The sequence below is a fragment of the Sinohyriopsis cumingii genome, chromosome 10, assembly GCF_028554795.1.
Source record: "Sinohyriopsis cumingii isolate HCF-2022 chromosome 10, ASM2855479v2, whole genome shotgun sequence".
Taxonomy (NCBI): domain Eukaryota; kingdom Metazoa; phylum Mollusca; class Bivalvia; order Unionida; family Unionidae; genus Sinohyriopsis; species Sinohyriopsis cumingii.
The window spans coordinates 120,310,649-120,336,044 of record NC_142970.1 but is presented as its reverse complement, the minus strand read 5'-3'; the positions used below and the strand labels follow the sequence as shown (position 1 = coordinate 120,336,044).

At 37.6% G+C, this 25,396-nt stretch overlaps 1 protein-coding gene across 1 annotated transcript in view; it reads left to right on the top strand.

Moving 5' to 3' along the window:
* The window catches only part of LOC149791109 (glycoprotein-N-acetylgalactosamine 3-beta-galactosyltransferase 1-like), a 34,376-nt gene extending 20,118 nt beyond the window's left edge, over positions 1–14,258 (top strand). Inside the window, exons 2-3 of the mRNA XM_089971474.1 lie at positions 12,421–13,136; positions 13,877–14,258. Of these exons, the coding sequence (XP_089827600.1) occupies positions 12,421–13,136; positions 13,877–14,029 (869 nt within the window). The 3' untranslated portion in view covers positions 14,030–14,258. The remainder of the gene's footprint in view (positions 1–12,420; positions 13,137–13,876) is intronic.
* Positions 14,259–25,396: the final 11,138 nt, after the last annotated feature.

The following is a 25,396-nucleotide window of genomic DNA, read 5'->3' as shown; positions in this document are numbered from 1 at the left end:
CGGTCTGGAATTTTTACTTAATATGGCAATTTTATTATTACCAAGGACAGGATCATATTTGTCACGGGTAATCCAACTACCCGTTTCTGTTAGTACAATAAATTTTACTCTGAATAAATATTTTTGATTATCCTCGTACTCAGCGATGTAGTTAATGATAGCTGCCGCTCGCTTGTCATTCATTGTAGCGTCCTTGACAGTATTGCGTACAATCTTGAACATTGACCATGTATGAGATGCACCATCCGTGTAAAATTATTTCTTGGCGTCGTGAATTTTATTGATCAAACTTTTATTTTTCGGATCAACTAGATCTCGTACTGGTAAATCAGAAGATAATCTGTCGAGATTGAATTTATATTTAGAAGGCCTAGTTTTGGATAATCTCTCAAACTCATTCATATAATTAACACAAATATTTAAATAAAGAATATTATATATACAATGTCTCAATGCAGATGGTTCATGATAAGGTTCAGTAAATCGATGCAGTAAATCCTTTAGAGGTGAATTTTGCTGGATGCACTTACAAAGTATACGACGAGGAAGTCTAGGACCAATACCTTGTCTGCAATGTGGTATTGGAGTGCGAGGAAAAAACAGGATTATGTAGAAAGTGCGATGGAAAACGGTTCAGAGAACTTAAAAGATATTATGACCAAAAAAATAATAATGGTGAAAACGCTATAAAATCCGTGGAGCATTATATATCAAGATTTCAGACAAACAATGATTTAAACAAATAATATTATTGCATATATGGAGCAAAATATATTTGTCCCACATCCTGTCGTAACAAACTATGAATCAAATATTGATGGTGTCATCAGAAATTGCAGGTTGAAGAGACCGGTTGGTAATGTTAGTAATTCTGGTTATCTAAGGTTCACATACGAGGGGGGAAAGAAACATTATCATTGTCATAGATTTACGTACGAGTGTTTCAACGGATTGATCAAAGACGGTCTTGTGGTCGATCATATTGACCGGGATCCTCAAAACAATAATTTATCCAATCTGAGGGTTGTTACATATAGCGAAAACTGTGTACGTGGTAATACTGGAAGATGTAAGACAGTTTCTAGAAGGGCGATAAATTCTCCAAACACAGAAACTGGTGAAGAAATAATATTTCAGTCTATGAGTGCTGTTGCGAAATACTTTGATATCTGCATGCCTTCGCTACAAAAAGTAGCAGAAAATATGACCAGATCTGCTTTCTCAAAACAATATAAGCAGAAAGTCACCTTTCAGTGTTGTTAACTATCATCACTACCTCGAATTAACTTTTTTAATTTATGTCACAGTATTTCCCCCATACATTACTTATTTTTTGAATCACGAAAGGGAGGTAGTTTTATGATTCTCATTATATGGTCAGAATTATCTACGGTTTCTAATTTAAAAAAATATGCAGTTCGTGTATTTTCTGTTCTATTCGTGAAATATTTAGAACAGCGCACTACACATAGACAGCATATACATTACATCTAAACTACAGAAAACCGACATGTATATTCCAGCTTACTGAGTGCAGAATTCAGCATCTAGTATGTATCGATCGCAGCGGGTTAATATTAGATCTACAGTACAGTACAGGGATCCTGCATGTATTTACTCGATTACAGAAATATGTGTATAATAATGTTTGGAATTAAAAATTAGTTGCATTTTTCTTGTTCAGTGCAGAAATATAATGCGAGATTGTGTACGTATGTGTGATTATGTATTTATGTACGTATGTGTGGTTATTTATTTATCGAGTAATATTAACAACTAAATACTCCCTTGACCATGTTCATGGATACAGATTTACGAGTGTGAGATCTCGTAATATATATTTCTCCATTGAACAGTTATAGGAAGGATGAAAAAATCTAGCAGTCATATTATAGGAAGGATGACAAAATCTAGCAGTTAGATGATCTGGACCGGATGTTCTATCATAGATGGCGTGGTATAGTAAATAGGAAATTCCTTAATCCAGCTATATAAATCTAACTTGTTTGGTGAGAATATATTGTATAAAAGTATTTCCTGAATTCAGAATTGTATTTTGAGCAAAAATATTTGAAATTAGTTCCTTTTCAATGATTATTAGCTATATATTAACTTCCGAAACATATGTTTGTAAGAAGCTTCGATAGCTCAATCGGTATCGTATTGGACTGTGACGCTCGCGGTCCAGGATCGAATCCCCATGGCAGACAACTGGTCGGTGGTGTGCGCATAATTGCGATTTTTATAATAACTGGGGAACCGCAAAAGCCCCGCTCAGCAAAACTCAACCACCAGTGGTTGATACATATTTTCGTATCACCCACGGGATTGTTTATTGTGGGTGGGGTTTTACTGAGCGTATATGTTTGTATTGTCCTTTATTCATTTCATAATATATGTTGTGCCGTCCCATGCATAATCTGAGCTCGCTAATACACTCGATAGGGGCTCCTCATTCATAATCTGAGCTCGCTAAGACACTCGAATAGGGGCTCTTCATTCATTGTATATGTTGTGCCGTCCTTGAAACATCCCGACGAACTCGCTAACCACTCGATAGGGGTTCTATAGGGATATTCTTTTTATTTTAAAGATTTATATATTATATAATGAACCATGAAAATATCAAAGACATTATTTCTGCTATTAAAAAGCTAGAAGAAAACGGAATTAATATATCTGATGAACTAAATCCTGAAAAAATAATATCTGATTTTGAAACGTTAGAAGAAATTAAAAATGAAAATAAGTATGTTCTATCATCTCAATATAAGTTCATAAAGCGGATTCAGGCAGCTATGTTTCAGTCACTGGCTATGGTGAACGATGCTCAAGTAAATGAATTTAGTCCTCTTTCTGTCGCAGTAGAAAAGGTCAGATCGAGATTATCCAACGAGTACGAAACGAAGAAAAACAATCAGTACCCGCATAAGATACTTAACAAGAATTATGTCAGCCGGTAACGACCAAAGCAACCCTGAGTAGTAATATAATTTCCCTCATCATGTATATCACATCAGAATTTATTTACATAAAAAATAAAATATTTCAGAATAATAGTAAAATATTTCAGAATAATAATAAAATATTTTTTTGTAGTATTTTTGGGAAAACTGATTAATTTGCATAATTTTCAGTACCAATTACCCCATCAGAATTAGCAAACTGATTGATTTGTATAATGTTCAGTATCAATTACCCCATCAGAATTAGCAAACTGACTGATTTGCATAATTTTCAGCACCAATTACCCCATCAGATTGATTCATTTCAGAATAATAATAAATTATTTCAGATCATACAAAATTGATTAATTTGTGTAATTTATCCCATCAGCGATTATATTTATTTATTTGTTTATTTAAAAATATTTTTTTTAAGTTGATTAACTTTAATACAGGAGTGTGCATAATTTAGAATCTGATCTCTGCTACAAATGATCTCGATAATATGTTTTTGACGGAGTTCATCTAACTGTTCTTGTGTTAATAAGAAATCCTCGCTTCCGTATTCATCAATAACTAAATTAACGTTAAATTGCTCTGTGTTTTGTGAAAACACTGTTCTGATGGCGTTTTCAAGTGCTTCTTTGTCATGTATAAAAACCATCACGTGCTGGTACATTAGATAATATTTACCGGATTAATTAAGATTTCACATACAGATTTCTTACAAGCTCTTCTTCACGTAGGTCAATTAAGCGATTAAGGTGGTCTGTGAGCTTAAAATTTATTCGTGTTAACATATTATTGTGACACCGCAGATACACAGGATGAGTTGGTTTTTGCACGATTAAACTTCCAGGGGGAACTTGTGGTGTAAATGTATATAAAATATATCCTTGTTGAGCCTGATTTGATTTTCCGAGATCTAGTTGATAGCTACCATCGACTACGTCACAAACCAGATTGACCACGATCATGCTGGTTATATTAGCGATTCCCGGAGATACGTGTCTGCCGCCGCCATGTGGATCATTATTATGTCTGAGAACAGTTGGAGGTGGAGCTAGTTTTCTCCATGCATCGAGTATTTTAGGAAAATATTCATCAATGACATCATTGACAGATTTTCTTAATCGATCTGGATTATAATCAGGGAACTTAAACGTTGCAATATCAGCTTCGGGTATTTTGTATTTGGCTGCGAAGGATTTATTGTAATCGTTTGATGACTTAAGAACCGTATCACTAATTCTTTTATAGATAACTTCAGAAGAATTAACTATATAATTTAAAACTTCTATGTACCTGATGATATTATCGCGCGCAGATGTTAAATCAAATAAATGCTCTTGAAAACTATCACGTAAACTATTTAACTGTATTGCATGGTCTGAGTTTATTGAAGAAAATATAGAATCAATATTCAAAGCAATAACACGTCTATTAAGATTACGAAGAGAAGCCATAGGATCATAATAAAGTTCTCCCCTTATCACCTCTGGTTTTAATTCTATGTAATCTAACCAATTTGAGTTCATTTCAATATCGTGACGAGATCTATTTGTTGACGTAAAATCGGATTTTTTTGGTTCTGGTGGTCCTTCATACACTGGGGGAACATTCGGCCAACCTAGTACGGACCTTATCGTGGATTGATAAATATCAACTGCATAATCAGGAGAATGTATCTCAACCGTCGAGGACAGCGTCGGTTCATGAACTTTATTCGATATTTTTCCGGTTATTGATTTTATTCTACGTTGAAATTCCTCATTGATTTGTTCGATCTCATAACTACCAGTGGGTATTCCAACATCTATCCAGTCAGGAGTACCATCTGGTTTGTTCTTGTTAGCAAATACAAGCAAATTATTTGCTGGTGTACCATTAAATGATTTTGATCTGATATTTGGCCAGCTGTAATATACCCGTAATTGAGCTAATGCTATTTCTTTTACTGGAATTGCAGTAGGAAAATTAATACTAAATTCAGGATTAGTTGAACTTACCGAGATCATCGTTATCTTTGACGGAGTTGTATTAGTCACGATCTGCTGGAGTAATTCTGTCATTATTAGTATTTATGTCTTTAATACCGATACCTTCGTCATATATTTTAGTCATCATTGAAAACTCGAAATCAGATATAATTCTATCACTGAGACTCGCTGATAACAACGAGGACAATTTCGAGTACGCTACCGTCGTTGTGTGTAATCTTATCATGTAATCGGATAATTTTTCATTCATGCAAGTACATATTTTTTTGTGATGATGTTGAGCACACCTGCAATCGTCGTTGCTGCTGAAATACAAATAGTTACGGCTACTGGTGCCATCATTATCACCGCTGATAATATAACACCTGCTCCAGCAACAACAGCGGATACGGAATAAAAAATCACATCAAAGATAACTAATCGTAAGCGATATTTTTTTACTTTTACTGTATATTGTTCTACTCGATCTTTTAGCGCCGCCTGCCATTCACGCGCTTGATTGTACCTGTATTGTGCACCATCCATATATTTTTATGCAGTAAATAAATGAGGTGTTTTAGCTACAAATTCCAAACACCACCAGTAAAATGTTGCAGTTAATTTCTTATCATCTGCTTCCAGGATAAATATTTCTTCGGTTCCGCTATTTAATATAACAGATACAACCCCGGAAAACCTATCAGTTGAATGACGCCATGGAAACGTTGTAAATATTTCAAATTTTGCAGCATGAACACAGACAGCCTGTACACGCCAGTGACTGTTGCGGTATATTTGATAGTTTTATTTTGCTGCGACCAGGTTGATAATCCATATGATACTGTGTATACGATATTTGTGATATGTCCGGGAGTTATTCCGGCTGCAATTTTAGTCAAATTGGTTGTATTAACGATCTCAGGAATCCCCGCTACGACATCTTTAATTGTCTTTTTAGTTGTGTCGATGTTCGTCTTGATATCAGAAAGTTTTATGTCAACGGAGTGCGGAGTGCCGAAGAATTTATCCATAGATTCATCGGTTTTTTTATGATTTCTTCGAAATCTTGTAAACTCGCCTACGTGAACGTCATACTCAGCCCGCAACGTGGATAGTTTACCATCTACGGTGTCGACGTATAGTTTGTTTGCGACGTCGTTGTCAGATTTTGGAGTTGTTACAGCTACTATTTTGTTCCCGTTCATGCTAAGTTCACCTGTCATTGTGTCACCGGTATTTTTCACGCGATTAGCAACGCTTCTTGCAATTTCATATCTGATGGTTGTAAATGATACACTTGAATCTCTGATTCTACCACCGTCAGTAAACACAGGAATATTATCTGTAGCTGCACCGAGTACTCGTCGAACTATATCATTCCATCTGATATTGCTCGTTTTTTGTTTACCATATCGATCTTGAAAAATAACAACCTCATCTGGATCAACTCCAGCCAGGTTCATAATATCAGCAAGTTCATCTTTAGTCGCATACTTCGACAGATCAACATGGCCGGATTTTTTCTTACTGGTAGAAGAAGATCTTCCGTAAATATCAACCATCATATTTTAAGATCCAAGATCTGTTTAAAACGCCTTACGCGCAACGAAATCGGTTGCTTGTATAATCATGCACGACTTTATGTGGTGGTTTGGATGATTTTGATATAGCGTTAAGTACATTAATTACCTCACGGCCGCATATTGGCGGACCTGTCATTGTTTGTGTCGGTAGCGTTGAATACCAAACTTTACAACCAGAGGTTCTTGCGTGAAGTGGTGCGACATACTTGATAAATTCAACAGGTGGAGCTAACCCGTACAAATCAAAATAAACGATTCCACGTGGATCAACCGCGTATGATACCCAATGAGTACCAGGTCCTGAATTTGAGTCGAGATTAATAATACCTCTTTCGAGTTTGGTTGGTTGTTTTGGTAATTGATCTCACATAAAAACACCTCTAAAGGCTTTTATTTTTAATTTTTTAGCAACATCAAGTAAATCAAAATTTGATGCTGAAACATCTAACGTGGAAGCCATAGACCTCATCCCCAACGAGATCCCGGCAATCTTAGGCCGCGTCCCTTTTTTGTACCCATTTCCAGTTGCTTTCTTTAGAGCCATTCCAGCAGCTGTTCCAACAGCACCTAACGCGGCTGCTTTTGCTACGGCTGGAGCGGCAGCAGCTATTAACGCTGGAATAGCCGCAAGAAGTGGAAATATACCACCTGTTTTTACCATGTCCTTGATGGCACTCGGAGAAAGATGGAACTGAACTCCAGTTTTTGATTCTAGGGCTTTATTGAAATGCTTAATCTGATTATTTGTCAACCATAATTTGTTTGGACCACCACCCATCTGATCTCGTTTAGTGATATTTTAGTTCCGCATTTGCTGGTGGTTTTTGATTGAAGCTTTTTGACCTGACCGGGAGTCAGAGTAACATTAACATGACCATACGACATTTTTATATAAAATATATTTTTCTGAATAATTAAAGGTTTTCCACTGGTGCATCAACGACTCTCATTCGACCACTACCACCTTCAAGTAACATGGCTTTATCGTTGAGTATGACCGCTATTGCTCTGTAGGTGCCGCGAATAAGAGGTGGAGCAGGTTGTATCAGGAGGAGGGTTAGTAACACGAGCTCGAAAGTGTATATCAACGACAGATTGTTTGGATAAATCAAGATGTTCCAGTGAAAAATAATAAATCGGATATAGATTTGCAAAATCTAGTTGTGATATTTGCAAAATCTAGTTGTGATATTTGCAAACCAGTATCTATATTTTGATCACGTCCCATGAATGACATTAAACGATGATATGCACGCGCTACGTGATTTTGATCAAAATTTAACAAGATATCTTCATTTGGTTCTTGATGTCCATTTATCCGCAAGGAAACTTCATTAACTCCAAGGTTGTCAAATATCATATGTGAACGTTCTTGATTATTCGTCCGAACATTATCTTGCAGCGCAATAAAGATATGTCGTGGTGCAGAAACACCTTGTTGTGATGCTATATGCCATGTGAATAAACCATTAACATTACTTTGAATAGCATCTGTTTTTACTGATAAGCATGATAGCAATGATTTACCGCCCTGATCCATAAAAGAAATTAATTTTTGTTGCTCAGTAATTGATGGAGTCATTACTGGCATCCACAGTGAAAGCTTTGATATATTTACTTTACCATCAGCAACACCAGCACCTCGCCAGATAGCATCAGTATCATCACCTTTTCTTACGAGCACAACTGTGTGCTTAGCTCTAAAGATGACCTTTCTAACATTTCTGCAAAATCCAAAGATGTGAGATAATGGAATTGCACATGAAAAAATTCTATCATTTCCTAACAACGCTGCTCGGTGTGTTGCAAACCCTAAGTTGTAAGTCGCATTATCAAAATCAGCTCCTGGTCTGTCTGCGTGTTCAAAATCAACAGGTTGTGGATCAACTGCAGTATTTCGTGGTGCCAGTAACTTAGTATATTGAACATAATCAGCGTGGTTAGTAATATCCTTGGCAAACATCATTGTTGGACCGGCTGATCTTGTGTAATCATCAGAATATCTCGCTAGACCAATTATTGTTGTAGCAACATCAACATCCTTCTGAACTGATTCAATATTTTTTCCATCAATCATGTATGTGGCGCTATCAAACAGCGCCATAATCCCGTTGTTGACAAAACCAACTCGTGCATTGGCAGCATATGGCGTATTAGCTACAACATTCGTTACAAGTCTACCTTCTACTTCAATAAACGCCTCAGCGGGCAAGAAATATTTACTTGTAGCATGAACCTGTAATTCTATTCTCCCCCGCTGATTTGGTTGTCTTGCGTCATAGGAATAAAATTGATAATCACGTACAGATTCATACTTGAGGATAGGTGCATCCATATCAAATGCTGTGTCTGTTTCACGCTTGAACATTTTATTATAATTACCATTTTTCCAAATGATGATCTAAATCATCGTCGACGAAGACCGCTTCCTGCTATTAAATTTGCTGTTATATTTCTTTCTGCTTCTTCAGATAATTCCGCTAGTTTTTTATTTGCAGTCTGATTTATTATTTTACTTACGTCTGCGGGCATAATTTTAGTACTTGCCAGTTTCACTGGTGGTTGTTGTTTTCGTCGCAATAATCGTGCTAGTCTTTCTTTGATTGCCGAAAACGCCTTACCAGCAACATTGACAATTGCTCCACGAGCTTTATCACGAACAACATCGATAGCTTTCACCGATAATTGTTTTGCAACGGGTGCTGCTTTTGGAGCCATCCTTGTGAATAATCCCCGCACAACATCACCAAGTCCATCTCCGTAAGTAGCTTTATAGATTGGTAATCATGAGTTCACCGCTCTGACCTGTACGGGTTTACGATGATTATTATGTATGATCATCTTTTTTAATTTACCATTTATTTAACAACTAGTCATCAACAAGTTCATCGATAAGTTCTCGGTAAACTCCGATATCCATGATACCACCTTGAAATAATCGCCGACAAATATGAGATGCTTCATTAATTATTTCTGGTGAATTATTTCCAGCTCGTTTTCCTCCTACGAGAACTTCTAACCGTGACACGTCATTAATGATATTATCAGGACAAACAAAATTATTTCCTTCTGATGTAGTCAGGAACCCACTTCCTACAGCGCTTGGAGGACCATCGTCAGGATCTCTTTCTTTACCCAGTGAAAATAATTTCTCCTGTTGTTTAATTTCTATATCTCTAAATATTTCTTCTTCTTGTTTCCATTTTTCTTCTGCTTTTCGCTTTATTTCCTTTGCCATCTGCTTCCTTTTCTCTCTAGATGGTTTTAACATCAATTGCTGTTGTTCTGTTTGTTGCAGAGGTGAAGGAAGTTGATATGAAAGTTTCTGCTGGGAGAGTTGTTCTTGTTCTAGTTGTTTCAGTCTCTCTCTATAAAGTCTTTTTACTTCTTTATCAAGATTTTTGTATTCTTGACCTCTAGCTTGTTTTTTGTTGTAATATATGCGATATATATATTTAATAAGATTATCATTATTTACTTTTTCATGATTGGGTTTTAAAATACTAGATTTATTAAATATAATATTTAATATTGCTTTGGGTAATTGTTCTTTTTTAGTATTTCTAATTTCTTCAACAACCCCCTTCCTAAATTTTGCAATCAATTCCACGTTTTTTTCTACTAGTTCGGGTTCAGGTGTATGTTCTTTTTGCACGTCGGCGACTTCAGTACGAAGTTTTCCAATACTTTCAAGTATTTCCTCACCAACAGGTGGAGGTTGAGCCGCAGCTATATTAATTGGAAGATCTCGTAAAATCTTCTTTGTCTGTTTAGTTCTTCTTGCTATTTTTTCAGTTTGTTCTGCTGTTTGTTTTGATACCGGAAGAAGATCTTCTTTGATGACAGCTGTAACTTGTTCAGTAGCTGCAGTGACGGGTTTAAACAGTTTTTTAGTTTCTTCTTCGTACTCAACTTGTGCTTCTTGCTGCGCTTGTAGATTTTTTCTAAATGAGTCTCTGACAGGAAGAAACTTTTTAATTGCTTCTAATCGTTCTCGTGCTATTCTTGCAGTATGAGATTCTGGATATACCATTATTTTTAATATAACAATTTTTTAATTGACATCAGCAGAAGGGGTATAAATTAAATTAAAAAGATATCATTAATATAATGAACAATTGTGCGTGGCTGCGTCAAGGAACAACAGATAAATGCAACAAAAGGTGCCGTGGAGAATATTGCAAAAAACATAATTATCTTATAAAGAAAAACCCTCATGCTGGTCCACGAAGTTGTGTTGGATTCAACAACGGCGTTAGAGGATTATATCAGATTTGCAAAAATTGCGGTGGAGATCGATACAGAAGTTTGATGATGTATTACAGAAAAAGAAAGAACATAAATCCAAAAATAGAAAAACCACCATCAGAACTTGAATATTACTTGAAACATAGAACAAATTCCCAGGATTCAGATGAAGATTCCCAGGATTATTCAGAATAACATAGCAGCAGAGAGGGCCTTGTCTACAATTCTGTTTGGGACAAACAATAATCGTAGACGTGGTGTTGACCTCTATGAAGGGTCACTATTTCTTTTTTTGTCTAAAAACAAGGGTGACCATTCCCTAAAGTGGTCTGATCGCCCTCTCTGCTGCTCAAGTGATAATGTGAGATTACAAGTATGCATGATACATGTGATAATGCGATATTACAAGTATGAGTGATACATGTGATAATGTGAGATTACACGTATGCATGATACAGGTGATAATGTGAAATTACAAGTATGTATGATACATGTGATAATGTGAGATTACAAGTATGCATAATACATGTGATAATGCCAGATTACAAGTATGTATGATACATGTGATAATGCGAGATTACAAGTATGCATAATACATGTGATAATGCGAGATTACAATTATGCATGATACAGGTGATAATGTGATTTACAAGTATGTATGATACAGGTGATAATGCGAGATTACACGTATGCATGATACATGTGATAATGCGAGATTACAAGTATGCATAATACATGTGATAATGCGAGATTACAATTATGCAAGATACAGGTGATAATATGATTTACAAGTATGTATGATACAGGTGATAATGCGAGATTACACGTATGCATGATACAGGTGATAATGTGAGATTGAGCCTAATTGAGGTCTAAGAATTTTTATTTCTGCTGTGAGAGAGAGAGAGAGAGAGAAAGAGAGAGAATGAGACAGAGAGAGAAGAGTTTCATGCATATGGAATATTGAAGTAATTTTAGGGTTAAGTACAGCTTTTATTCATCCAACAATGATTTTGTTCTCAATTATTGTCTCTCTGACAAAATGACAGCTGTATATGATCAGTTTATCCTTAATCTAAAATGTTTGATTTTCTCGTAATTGTCATTCAGTAAATGGAGGTTTAAGTTCAGTTTCTTTGCAGTTCGGGCACAGGTCTGAACGGAAATTCTGACTTAATATGCACATTTGTTATATTGGCAGCATTAATCACAGCGCATATATATATATATATATATATATATATATATATATATATATATATATATATATATATATATATATATGTATGTATGTATGTATCTGACGATTCGAACCCAGTTCTCCGGGAGTGAACGGCACTCATCGACTTGCCTGTACACACCAGTCCATATTCCAATATTCCATCACGACTAAGCAGACATTACCAAACAATGACGCTATTCATCGGTGTTATATGCAACTGTTTGTAGCAGATATGGCGATGGTGCCTTTACCCGCGGACTTGGGTTCGAATCACCGTACAGTACGAATTAAAAATTCTCTAACCTGTATTATATTATAATTTGTATTAAATATGAAATCTGCCTACTATTATCAAGCGCTTCTTCTATAGAATCCAGGTATAGAACTTTCCGTTGTGTCTGGTGTATTTTTTGAGTTTCTGCAGTTATTTCTTCTATTTACAGCATTGTCCAAAAATAACGAGCCAGAGCAACTGTATCACAATGTTACAATATTTTGCTGGATACTCAGTACGACAAACAATTTAAAAGACAAAGCATCTGCAGTTAACAGCACATGGGCGAAAAGATGTAACAAATACGTTTTTGTCATTTCCGCTGAGCCGGAAGTAACAACAATCGGAAATAAACAACAAACTTCTGCCTATGTTGAAAACGATATTCTATATATAAATTCACCAGAGGGTTATCTAAATCTAGTTCCCAAAGTTAGAAAAGTCGTGCAATATTTGTATGAAAAAGAATTACACAACTATGACTGGTTCTTGAAGGCAGACGACGATTCCTATTTCATCATCGAAAATCTTCGATATTTGCTCTCAAAATATGACCCCACTAAGGGCCTATATTTGGGATATGCCTTGGAACCGGAAGTCCATTCTAAGTCAGTTTTGTACATGAGCGGTGGTGCAGGATATGTCTTTAGCCGAGAGGGAATTAAATTAATCGTAGAGAATGGATATAATGTCGGAGCATGTAAGGAAACTACAAAATTCGAGGATCTGGAGATGGGAAAGTGTGCAAAAATTGCAGGGATTAATGTTGTAGGTACTTTGGATCATCTTCACAGGGAAACATTTCATCCAGATCACCTAAAAGACTTTATTCCAGGTCCACCGAAGGCTTGGTTAAAATATTATGCCAAGAATAAACCTAAGGGGGTAAGTGCCCGTATGTCACGTTATAAATTATTTTATGGTCATTCGCTTGTGGACAGCAGGATATAAATGGATTTTCTAAACTTTACTGAACCAAAAATGGAAAACTTATTAAAGATTCGAGTTAAGAGACAAACCCAAGTGATATAATTCTTACTGACTTGCGCGAACTTCGTTTCAATGTTTTTATTCTTCTTCTTAGCATCGTGAAATTACATTTATACGAATCTAGAGAACACAATAAACCTTTCGACAACAAATAACAACCTACTACGAATACTGTTACATCTAATATTACTATTACTACAACTATATTGCAGTGTTGTGCTTTACAGTGCCAATAGTTGCTACATTCAGTCAATTCAACCTTTGTCGAAGCCATGCTTTAAACACATTTTTATAAATACTATAAAATTTGACATTTATACCATGCTTGCGACATCAACAATGAACATTTATACCATGCTTGCGAAATCAACAATGAATATTTATACCATGCTTGCGACATCAACAATGAACATATGTGAGTTATGTGTTTTTGCTACATATTCCAGGGTTGAATTATTCCTGGATACGCTGTAAAGCATTGATAGGCTGGTTCATCTAAATATTACATATGATAACTGTATCTGAGAGAGAGAGAGAGAGAGAGAGAGAGAGCCTTTAGGACGCATTTGCCTAATCATTACGATTTCTTCCAGTAAAACCTTTCTTGTTACGAAAATGTATTTTCTCTCATGCAGGGTTCTGATTGTTGTAGTCAGTTCAGCATCAGCTTCCACCGCATGTCTTACCAGGACATTCTGATATTTGACCATCTCCTGTACAAAACCAGTGTCTACGGTCGCCGTATTTCTTACAACGACACAGATGTCTTCAAATCCAGACAAGTCTGAATGTCTCATTATCAGTAAATGAGCTGAAATCTGCAAAAAAATTACATTAGTTTTTTATATTTAATGTTTAGTTGTTCAGTGTTTTCGAAAACAGGCTTAAAATTAGAAATAATTATGCAATTGTGGTGATTGATAAATTACATAAATTAATAAATTGAGAGCGATATTCTATATTGATAGATAAAAATGTAATGATATATTAATACATAATTAAAATGAACTTGACACATTTCTGTTTTTCCGTATTCTTTCTTTCTCTCTCTCTTTCTCTCTCAGACCCACACAACACACACACACACACACACACACACACACACACACATTTTCAAAACCTACATCTACCAATCTCTCTATCAAAATGTATACCTGTATGTCCTGTTACCTGTATGCCCTATTACCTGTGTGTCCTGTTACCTGTATGTCCTGTTACCTGTATGTCATGTTACCTGTATGTCCTGTCACTGTTCTTCTGACTATATGTGCATTCTAAATCATAGATTATCTTTTTGGCTATGGCCATGCAGATAGTCTTCGTAAACATGGGTATACGGTTGCCATGCAGATAGTCCTCGCTACCGTGGTTACGCTATGGCCGTGTAGATAGTCGTAGCTACCATGGTTACAAGGGGCCCCGAGTGGCCGAGTGGTCTAAAGCGTTCTCTGTTACGGATTACTGCCATCTCACCTCTGCCTGCGTGAGTTCGAGTCTCGGATTCAGCTAATGTGGGTATGTGAGAAAGCTTGCCAGTAGATTCTCGTGGGTCGGTGGTTCTTTCCGGTGTTTTTCCGGGTTCTTCCTCCACCATTAATACTGGCCGCCATGTATAGCCGATTTGTGCTAAAAAATGGCGTTAAACCCTACAATAACAACAACAACAACAACCATAGTTACATTATATCCTTTCAGAAAGTCTTCCTTGCCATGGATATACGATTGCCATGCAGATAGTCGTAGCTACCGTGGTTACACTATGGACACTCAGATAGTCCTCGTTACCATGGATATTCTGTTGCCATGCATATGGTCATAGCTACCTTGGTTACACTATGTCCATGCAGATACTCATGCTAGCAGCGGGGGGGGGGGGTGTCTGCAGACCATGTCAGAAGACCAAAATAATAGTCCCAACAGAAACAGGTCTGCAGACCAATCCGGACTCCAAAAATAACTATACCCGCGCAGACTATAACGTGGTAAAACTCGGTTAAATAATCTAATTATCCCACGTCAGGTGAAAATCAATTGGAAAAACAACTTGGCGATATATGTCGGTGAAACAATCGATCACGTAAATGTAAAATGTCATCACAAATTGAAAACTTACTATGATAATAATGGCAAATATCGGAGAATCACGTACTACTAGATTAGCTCGAGAACGACTAGAAGCAATCAAAAAATTTCTTCCTGTGAGGGACCGCGTTTGAGAAAAACTTCAAGCACAACAGCAAGCAAAGGTTGAATTCGCAACAGGTACAGAGAATTATTTAAACCAGTTTCTGAACCGACTAAAATAATTGCTGAAACTATCACAGGATTACCAGCACAAATTGCTGAAGCGTTGCAATCCGCTGGTAAAACACGCGCTGAAATCGGGGATGTCAAAGATCTTATTGATTTATCTGAACCAAATAAACCAAGTTCAAAGACTAAATTAATTACCCAAAAAGGTTATGATGCAATTATGACCAACCCACATGAAGCCGCGAGGGGAATCCTAAAGATTATATACAACCAGGTACTAAAATTCAAGAAAAAGATTGGCCAAAAATAGTATTTCGCACAAACAAAGGTATCCCAAGTATCTCAAAAAAATATCAGAAGGAATATGAAAGTTTTCTTAACAAGGTTGATGAACCAAGAAAGGTTGCCATTGAACCAATATCGGCACCAAAAGCTCGAAAACAGCGAAGACAAATGTCGCCATCCTATCAGGAAGTGAGTGGAAGTGGTCTAAATATTTGTCCTGATAATATCATCAATGATGCATCACGGTTGGAAGTTCTCATCGGAGGAAAACGCGCCGGAAATAACTCTCCGGAAATCATAAATGAAGCCGCGAGTATCTGTCAGCGATTGTTTCAAAAATAAAATTATGGATTCTCACATTTATCGGGAACTTATTGATGAACTCATTGACAGCGACTGAGTCGCCGCGACTGAAAGTCAACACGATTAGAGAGATAACAATTAAATAAAATGATCATACACGATTCTTATCGCAGATCAATCAGGGTTAGAGTAGCAAACTCATGATTACCAGTATACGAATATACTTACGGTAATGGGCTTGGTAATTGTTGTTAGAGATTTAATTACAAGAATTGGTCCAAAGGCAGGGCCGCTAGCAAAACAACTATCCATGAAAGCTATTGATGTCAAAGATAAAGCTCTCGGTACCGTTGGCGACCTTGCCGGGAAAGCATTCCAGACAATCAAGGATAGAATATCTAAACTAATACGAAGAAAACCACAGCTGCCAGTACAATTACCATCCACTGAGGCTATGCCTGAGAATGTCAGCAAAGAGGTAAATCAGTGTAAATCAAAACCTAGCCGCGTTGGTAGCACAGGAAGCAGACCAAGGGATAAGCTCCAAAGCAATACAAGATAATATCACTGCTAATTTGATAGCGGGATGCGGTTTTCCTGCGTTTGGTAAACCAAGGTGGTAATTAACATTTAGAACATCGCATTTATAATAAAATGTTCGCAAATAAGTCCAACGACGCGTTTGATATGACTAAACCAGTACTTAGGGATGATTCTGTACGCGATTTTCAATATTATCCTTATGATGCGCGTACCCCTGATGCACGTGGAAGAATCGAACTACAGGTCCAGGATACAAGTAGATATTTCCTGCCCGCGGAGGCTTTTATTGAAGTTGAAGGTTTACTTGTAAAGGATGATAATACCGCCTATGCAGCTGCTGAAAAAGCTGGGTTTGTTAACAACGGCGTTATGGCGTTATTCAAAAGTGCTATCTATATGATAGATGGAAAGGAAATTGAAACAATTCACGATAATGTTGATGTCGCTACAACAATTATAGGACTAGCAAAATATTCAGATGATTTCACAAGATCAGCTGGTCCGTCAATGGTGTTTGTAAAAGATACAAATGATGCTCCAGATCACGATCCGTTTCGCTACATAAATGTACCTCGAGATACTGCGACTGCTGATCAAGTAGTTGGTGCAATAGCAGCAAGACCGGGTGCAGCTTTCTTGATGCCATATAGTTCCAACCCTAATTTAAATCTGGGATTCGCAGCACGTACATCAATATTGAATGACCGTGGATAGTTCTCGTGCGTAATTCCACTGTCTCACATATTTGGATTTTGCAGAGATGTCCGCAAGGTTATATTTGGCGCCAAGCACACAGTTGTACTTCACAGAAAAAGTGATGATGCCGATGCCATTTGGCGAGCTGCTGCTATTGGCGCTGGCGCTGCTCTTTTTGCTACTCCTGCTGTCGCTGCCGACAAAGTAACACTTACCAAATTATCGTTGTGGATGCCAGTGATGTCTCCGTCAATCACTGAAGAACAGCGACTACTTTCTTTTATGGACACAGGTGGTAAATCACTGTTATCATGGCACACAACATCTACAGATGTTATTCAAGGCGACCATGTTGGGCTATTTACATGGCACATATCATCGCAACAGGGAGTAACAGCACCGCGACATGTTTTTGTTGCATTTCAAGATCGTGCAAGATTAAATAATCAAGAAAGAAATCCAATGGTGTTTGACACACTTGAGGTCTCTGAAGTCTCGCTGAGAATAAACGGTCATCAAGAACCATCCGAGGATATATTAATAAATTATAACAGTAATCATGTTGCGTGTGCGTATCATCGTTTGATGTCATTTATGGGACGCGATCTAAACATAGATACTGGTCTGCAAATATCACAAAAGGATTTTACAACGAATTATCCGATTTATTACTTTCGCTGGGGCACCTTGATCTGACTAAGCAATCTGTTGCTGACCTGCACTTCCGAGCTCGTATAGGTGTTGTGCCTGCTGGTGGATTCAGAGCCATTGCAGTTATACTCTCTGACAAAGCAATGTTACTTGAAGGTACTGGTGGCCGAATAAGAATCATTGATGCCCCAGTGGAAAATATGCTGTAACACAATTAGACCAATCGTTGATAAATAAGATGTCGTATAATCACGTTAATGTTACTCTGACTCCTGGTCAAAAAGCGAAATTATAATCGAAAAACGCAAGTATATGTGGGGTAACGATAAAACTAGCGCGGAATCAGATTGCTGGTGGTCCAAATAAGCTATCGTTGACTAAAACACAACTTAACCATTTCAATAAAGCCAAAAAACATCAACTGGAGTTCAATTTAATCTTGGTCCAAAAGCTGTCAAGGATATGGTCACAACCGGTGGAATGTTTCCTCTTCTCTCGGCAATACCTGGTCTGATTGCGGCAGCAGCACCGGCACTAGCAAAGGCTGCAGCGCTGGGGTCAGCTGGTTTTGCAGGAACTAAACTAGCACAAAAAGTCACTGGCGGAGCAATCAAAAAAAAAAAGGCGTGGACGAACAGGAGCCGGTCTAAGACTACCAGGAACTCCTCCATCGTGGTACCCAAAAAGGTTTTGAAAATCGTTAACGATTTTACACCGTTATCCAATTTTGACCTTCTCGATGCAGTCAAACAATTAAATATAAGAAATTTCAGAGGTGTCTTTATACGAGATCAACTTCCGCTGCGACCAAATAATCCAGAAACAGGAATTATTAATCGTGACAATAACACTGGTCCAGGAACTCACTGGGTTGCTTACGCGATCGATCCGCGTGGAATTATTAACTTTGATTCGTACGGGTTAGCACCGCCAGTTGAATTTCTCAGATATGTGTCATCGTTAAAAATGGCAAAGTCACCGAAAGTTTGGTATTCAACGCTGCCAACACAAACATTAACCGATCCGCCAATATGTGGCAGTGAAACACTAAATGTTCTTGATGCAATTTCAAAAACACCAGCGCCGCCTCACAAAGTATTGCACGAGTACACGTTGAAAAAATCACATTTAAAATCAGGTGTTTCAAATAATGGTAGATATTTACGGAAGACCATTTGCCAAGAAAACAAAACCCACCGATGTAAATTTGGAGAAATATGCAACAAAAGATTACGTTGATGAGCTTTTACCCAACTTAACCGGGGTAGACTCAAATGAGGTTGTTAATTTTCAGGACAAACAAGGTAAGTTAAGAACATCAAATATCAAATACACCGACATCATTCGCAGGGTTCTTTCAGCTACCCCTGATAACATTCCAGTGTTTACTGACAGCGGTAGAATCAAAGATTCACTTATATCGATTGCAACTATCCGAGATGAGATTCAAAAAACCATGCAAACTCGTGTAAATAAATCCGGCGATACCATGACCAGTCAACTCGATCTCGGTGGATTCAAAATAACAGCGCTGGCAGATCCAACCTCGCGAACAGATGCCGCCAACAAACAATATGTAGACACCGCTGACGCCGCCAACACCGCCAGCGTGGACATGTTGCGAACCGAGCATAACAAACACGTAGAGAATTTTAAAGAATTCCGCAGGTAAACTTTTCGTCCTGTTCACAAAGCCATAGAAGATTTCTTTGGAAAAACTCCTCCTCCGAGAGTCATCGATATGATTTCGCTAAAATTAAAACAAAACTTACCGGCAACGCCAGCGATATCAACGAGATTAATTCCCGGTTAGGAGTAATCAGAACAGATAAATCTTTTTTCAGATCAAATCTTGATAGTACAAAATGACATCGACAAAATCGATAAAACACTCAACGATGTCACCGCGGAAATTCCTGAGATTGTCACAAAAACCAGCTTGGTTAAATTCCCATTCACGGTTACACAAAATCAAATCAAAAACATCGTATACAGGGTATCGTCGGGATCCGCAACATGGTCACAACAAAATAACACTATCCGAAATAACTTCAACGATCACCGGGATATACAGATTATCAATGTTTTCCGCCGCACGATTTGAGATATTTACTACGTTTCCATGGCGACATTCCACTGACAGAATCTCCGGAGTAGCATCTGTGATAATAAACAACAACACCGAAGAAATATTTATGCTAGAACCTGACAACAGAACATTACCTCTCACCACATATTGGTGGTGTTTGGAATTCGTCGCAGAAACCCCTCAATTGGTTACCCGGTAACCAGTATAACAATGGAAAAGTCAATCTCGATGATGTCACTAGACGCAAACGAATACAGATACAATCAAGTGTTATCGTGGCAAGCAGAATTGCGCGACCTCGTCAGCGTATACACCAAAAAAACAAAAAAATATCAACGTCGTGTAACCGTGTTAGACGTGTTAGTGTATTCAGTGTCTGCGATGGTCGCATCCACGGGAGTGCTATTATCCGCTTTCACTCCGGTCACCGCTGCAATCGCAATCACAATTACAATCTCAACAACAACAACGTTCGCAGGAGTCACGAACATCATCGCGAAAAAATATCATCGTGCGCGAGTAACAAACTTCGCGAATACACGGCAGCGTTATCAGCGACCGCGCACGCGTTTTCGAAACTTTCCGAGGGTATTTCATCATCGGTCGCTGACAAAAATATATCCACGGCGGAGTTTGCCACGCTGACAAAAATATACGAAGATTTAAAAACATCACTGATAAATAATGACAACACAAATTCTGTCAGATATCGCCGCAAATACAGCACCCGCGCCAATAATAATGGTAATAGCGTCATCGACACAGCCACGGTTTAGTATTATTTTTCCAGATGTGATTACCGCGACTGAAATTGCGCTGTTGAAGATGCGATCATATCATACCTGGCCCAACGTCATAGAGAAATCATTCGAGAAATTACCCGCGAATAATTCCTTTGTATTTTCATACCTGGATAAACCAGACGGAACTCCTGACTGGGATACCATTACGATTCCCACTGGAAGTTATCAGATCGAAGAGATCAACGAAGAAATCCAGCGCAGAATAAAAAATATTACCGGAGTTGAATCAAAGATAAAAATCGACTCTCACGAGCCGTCACTGTCATCGACGATTGAAATCTCATCACCGGGTTACTCCGTGGATATCTATAACAGTTCAATCCGAACAGTATTGGGGTGGCCTGAAACTGCACCGCCAACGTCACCAAGGCTTGATGAGCCAGCGAAGTCTGCTTATACCACAAATGATGCTACTTACTTTGTCACCGAACCATCTATAGATACTCACATAACCAGGATAAAAAACACACCAGTTAACAAAATTACTTTTCTTAACATTGATGATGTAACCTGGTATTTTAAGCATCCATGGATTACTAACCCAGAAAGTATAACCTTAAGGGATGTTATTGGATATTTTAAAATTTTTGATCAAAAATATCAACAGCGCCTAGCGCTGCTACGACAAAGTTTCCAAGAATATCCGCTGGTGAAACAAGATGAGATTATCGATCAAATAAAAAGAATTAATTATATTACATCCGAGATGGATGAACTTAATCGGATACTGGTTCGGGCAACTACCAACGATAACAGTGATGATAAACAAAAGTTTCTAACAGGTTACAATATAACAGAAGCTAAATTGCCGGATTTTAAATTTTCAGGGTATAACGTACCTGAGCTAAAAAAATCTCTTACCGATCTCATCGATGAGTCTTTCGAAGACATAATTGCCAGGTATAAAAACACTACCCGTACCAAATATTCTCAGACACGACAACAGCACAGAATCAACAGGAAGACACGTTTCACCGGGTATCATAAATATCACCGATGTCGTCTCGGTTAATCTTACATGTGATGTCATCGATGATAGTTTTTCCGCGGATGTATCAAGTCAAGTCCAGCAGGGATTTGTTCTCTATTCGTTTTCTCCGAAAGAACCTCCTGGATATCTGATCGTGCAAGAACCAATTCATCCTGTGTTTTTGCGATGTAATCTTTGGTTATCCGTGATAAACTTTTCACTGACAGATCAATCTGGAAATCTTATTGACCTACGCGGGGAAACAGTAAGCATAAATCTGCTGCTAAAATCAAAATGATTTCAAATCCAAAGGATTTTCAAAATCGTAAAGATTTGAAAAAATGATTTTCAAATAATGTCTGAAAATCCAAAGGATTTCCAAAATCAGAATCAGATTTACATCCACGTAAAAGTTTACGTGTATAATAAACCTGCACTTGAAGAAGCAATCAGGCAAGCATTTGCTGTTCCCGCACACATGCACTCGCTGAGATTGGTTACACTGGCCATGGATAAATACGGTGACGAGGATTTTCTATTGACCCCCGCAGATTATCAACGGCTGATCAATGAAGAATTTATTCGAGTGTTATTAAATCGTGATGAGATTCTCAATTACGCACACTCGTGTATCCCTGGAGATATCTTGCAAGATATCCTCGATGGTGGAAAATTACCTGGAAATCTTTAGATTTTCAAATCTTTAAGATTTTCAACACTTGTTATAGCAACATGGATGAAAATACCAGGGTTATTTTAAATTCATTGAATTTTCCTTCGGATTTTCATTGTCGAGTTAGCATTGATAATTGTAATTTTCTCCGCGTTGACTTTGAAGAAATTTCAAAATCCAGAGGATTTTCAAAATCTAAAGATTTTCCAAGGATTTCCCGAGAAAAATATATCGCGGAGTTGTACACGTTGAATTTCCAAAGTGAATTATGTAATTATCTTAGCAAATCAGCAACTGGATTCTCAATTCCGATGGAAATCCTTGGCAAGCATATCACGATAAGAAGATCGTTAACGGGATCCAGGCAACAGCAACGGTACACAATAATCACCGATAATGTTTTTTGGAGGCACATAGACTCTTTTAGTTTGCTCCCTCCACTGTTCAAGGGATTCTTCTCTGGTTGGCGGTTATTGAACCTGTGTTGTAGTTTCAAGTTGAAGCTTATTAGCTTGAAGCTTATTAGCTTCAGGTTTAGGTTTACGTGATTTCCTAGCAGGTTTTGGTGTGATGTCCTCGCGAAGGTTCTCATTGAATTTTCTTACCAAGGTATCATCGTCGAATTTGAAATCATCATTGATTTTCACATCATCGTTGATTTTCACATTACTGATTTTCACACGAGATTCATTGATAGCATATTGACGCGATTTTACGTTATCAAGTTCTCGCTGGGATGCCATCATATCCTGCTCTGCGCGTTCGAGTTGCGTTTTGAGACTTCGCTACCGCTGATACATTTTACTTAAATCTTGTTCTAGTTTGTTATTTATTCCCGCGACATTAATTTTCATGTGAAGGTCACGTAGTTTGTCAGAAAGTTCTTGAATTGTTTTGTCGCTGGCAACGTTGATATCGTGTGCAGCTGTGCTGGCTTTTGCGCGCTCGGACACAAGTTCCTCTCGGAGGGTTCTTATCGTCGTTGATTGGTCGGTAACTGTCTGTTTAAGTTTATTTTTTTTTTGTTTTGCTAGTGATTCGTTTTGATTAGTTAGCGCTATCATTTCCGCGTTAACATCAGCTGTTTTCGCTTTTCCGCGGATAGGGTCAGGATCTTGCGCTCTCCAGATCTTATAAATCCTTCTATTGCTAATCTTAAAACGCTGGGCAAGTTTAGCTATCGAAACAACGTTTTTTAGCTGGGTAATCTCAGTGATATCATCGTCGGATAAGTAAAATTTTACAGGCTTATATTAGAGTTTTTAAAAAAAATTACAGAAGCAATTACGGAAATATTTTCAAACATAAAAAAAAACAATGAAAATAGGTTTTTTTAAAAAAATGCTGGGATTGTTACGTTTCCGTAATTGTTGCTGATAATTATTTCGGTAATTGTTGCTGATAATTATTTCGGTAATTGTTGCTGATAATTGTTGCTGAAAAAATCCTTTTGGATTTTCATTGAAAATCTTTAGATTTCCGGGCAAAAAAAATAATCAGAGAAAACTCTGCAATCGGAAATCTTTGAAATGGAAATCCCTTGGATTTCAGGGATTTCCGATTTTTTATTTTCAAGGATTTTCATTTACTGATTCTCGAGAACATCATCGTGGAAATCATTCTGTGAAATGTCAGAGACATTTTCGAAATCATTCTGATTTTCATCAGCGAGTCTTCGTAAATCTTTTGCGCGCGCGTGGATTGTTCTTCTGGATTCGTATTGCGCGGACAATCCTTGTCGGATCTGATTAAGAAATTTCCGCAACGGAATAAACGCTGTCAGATCCGTTGCAGGATCTCCAAGCGTGTTATTCATTTGTTGTTGTATTTGTTTCATTAATCTCCATTTTTTTGAAAGTGTATAACCGCCATATCGTTCCTGTTAACAAAGTAATTGTAATCATCGATGAATCGTTGGCGATGAACTTGAAGTGGGAAATCTTTAGATTTTCCTGTTGAAAGTTTTTCAATTTCCGCAAATACAATTTTCATATTTTCGGAATTCATATATATGCATATGTGGGTTTATCTAATTTGAAAATGTCAGAGATATTTCAATCTTTGATTTTCATCTAAAGATTTCTTCTTCGAATCGCCGCTGAAATTCCATATCAGGGATAAGTTGGCGATCCATGGAAATCCCGTTGAAGTCGTCTTCGATGTCGTCAAAGAATTCGTCGTCTTCGACCGCGTCAAAGAATTCGTCGTCGAAGACCTGGATTTCGTCAAGATCGATAGTGATAGGTGTGTTAACATCGACGTAAGCTACTTTATGGTATATTTCCCTTATATATCTGCGATCATGATCAGGTGTAATCAAGTATAATTTCCGGAAATTACAGTTCTTGATGCCGCAGTCGCCACAAAATATTTCATATTTAACTTGGTCGGTCATGGCTGTTAGCGTGGCGACTTCTGACAACTGCTGGTCATCGTTCCAGCGGATATACCTGAGGGTATTTTCGATATATTTTATCAATTTATACTTGGATATGACGTTGTCACGTGCGCGTGTGACGTTATCGTACGCGCGTAAGCAACAATTCATCCGCGAAGCAATTGTTGATTTACCAAGTTTAGCCATGATCGCGCTAAGATTTCTCGATAATACTTTATCGAGGAAACAAGTATCCATACACGGAAACTCATTTACTCTAAGATATGGAGGAAGCTCCCATTGTGTGTAATCGCTCCCCGCGCGCGTTCTGGGTAAATTATGAAAAAGTATTAATTGTTGATGTTCAAGCTCACGATTTGTTACACATCTGCGCGCGGTAATATCTGGAAGATCCTTTGGATTTTCTTCTAAGAATCTCCAAGATTCCTTTGCGCAGAAGATAAAATCGAGAATATCTCTGCGTTGATTCAGCGATGCTGCAACACGTTTAG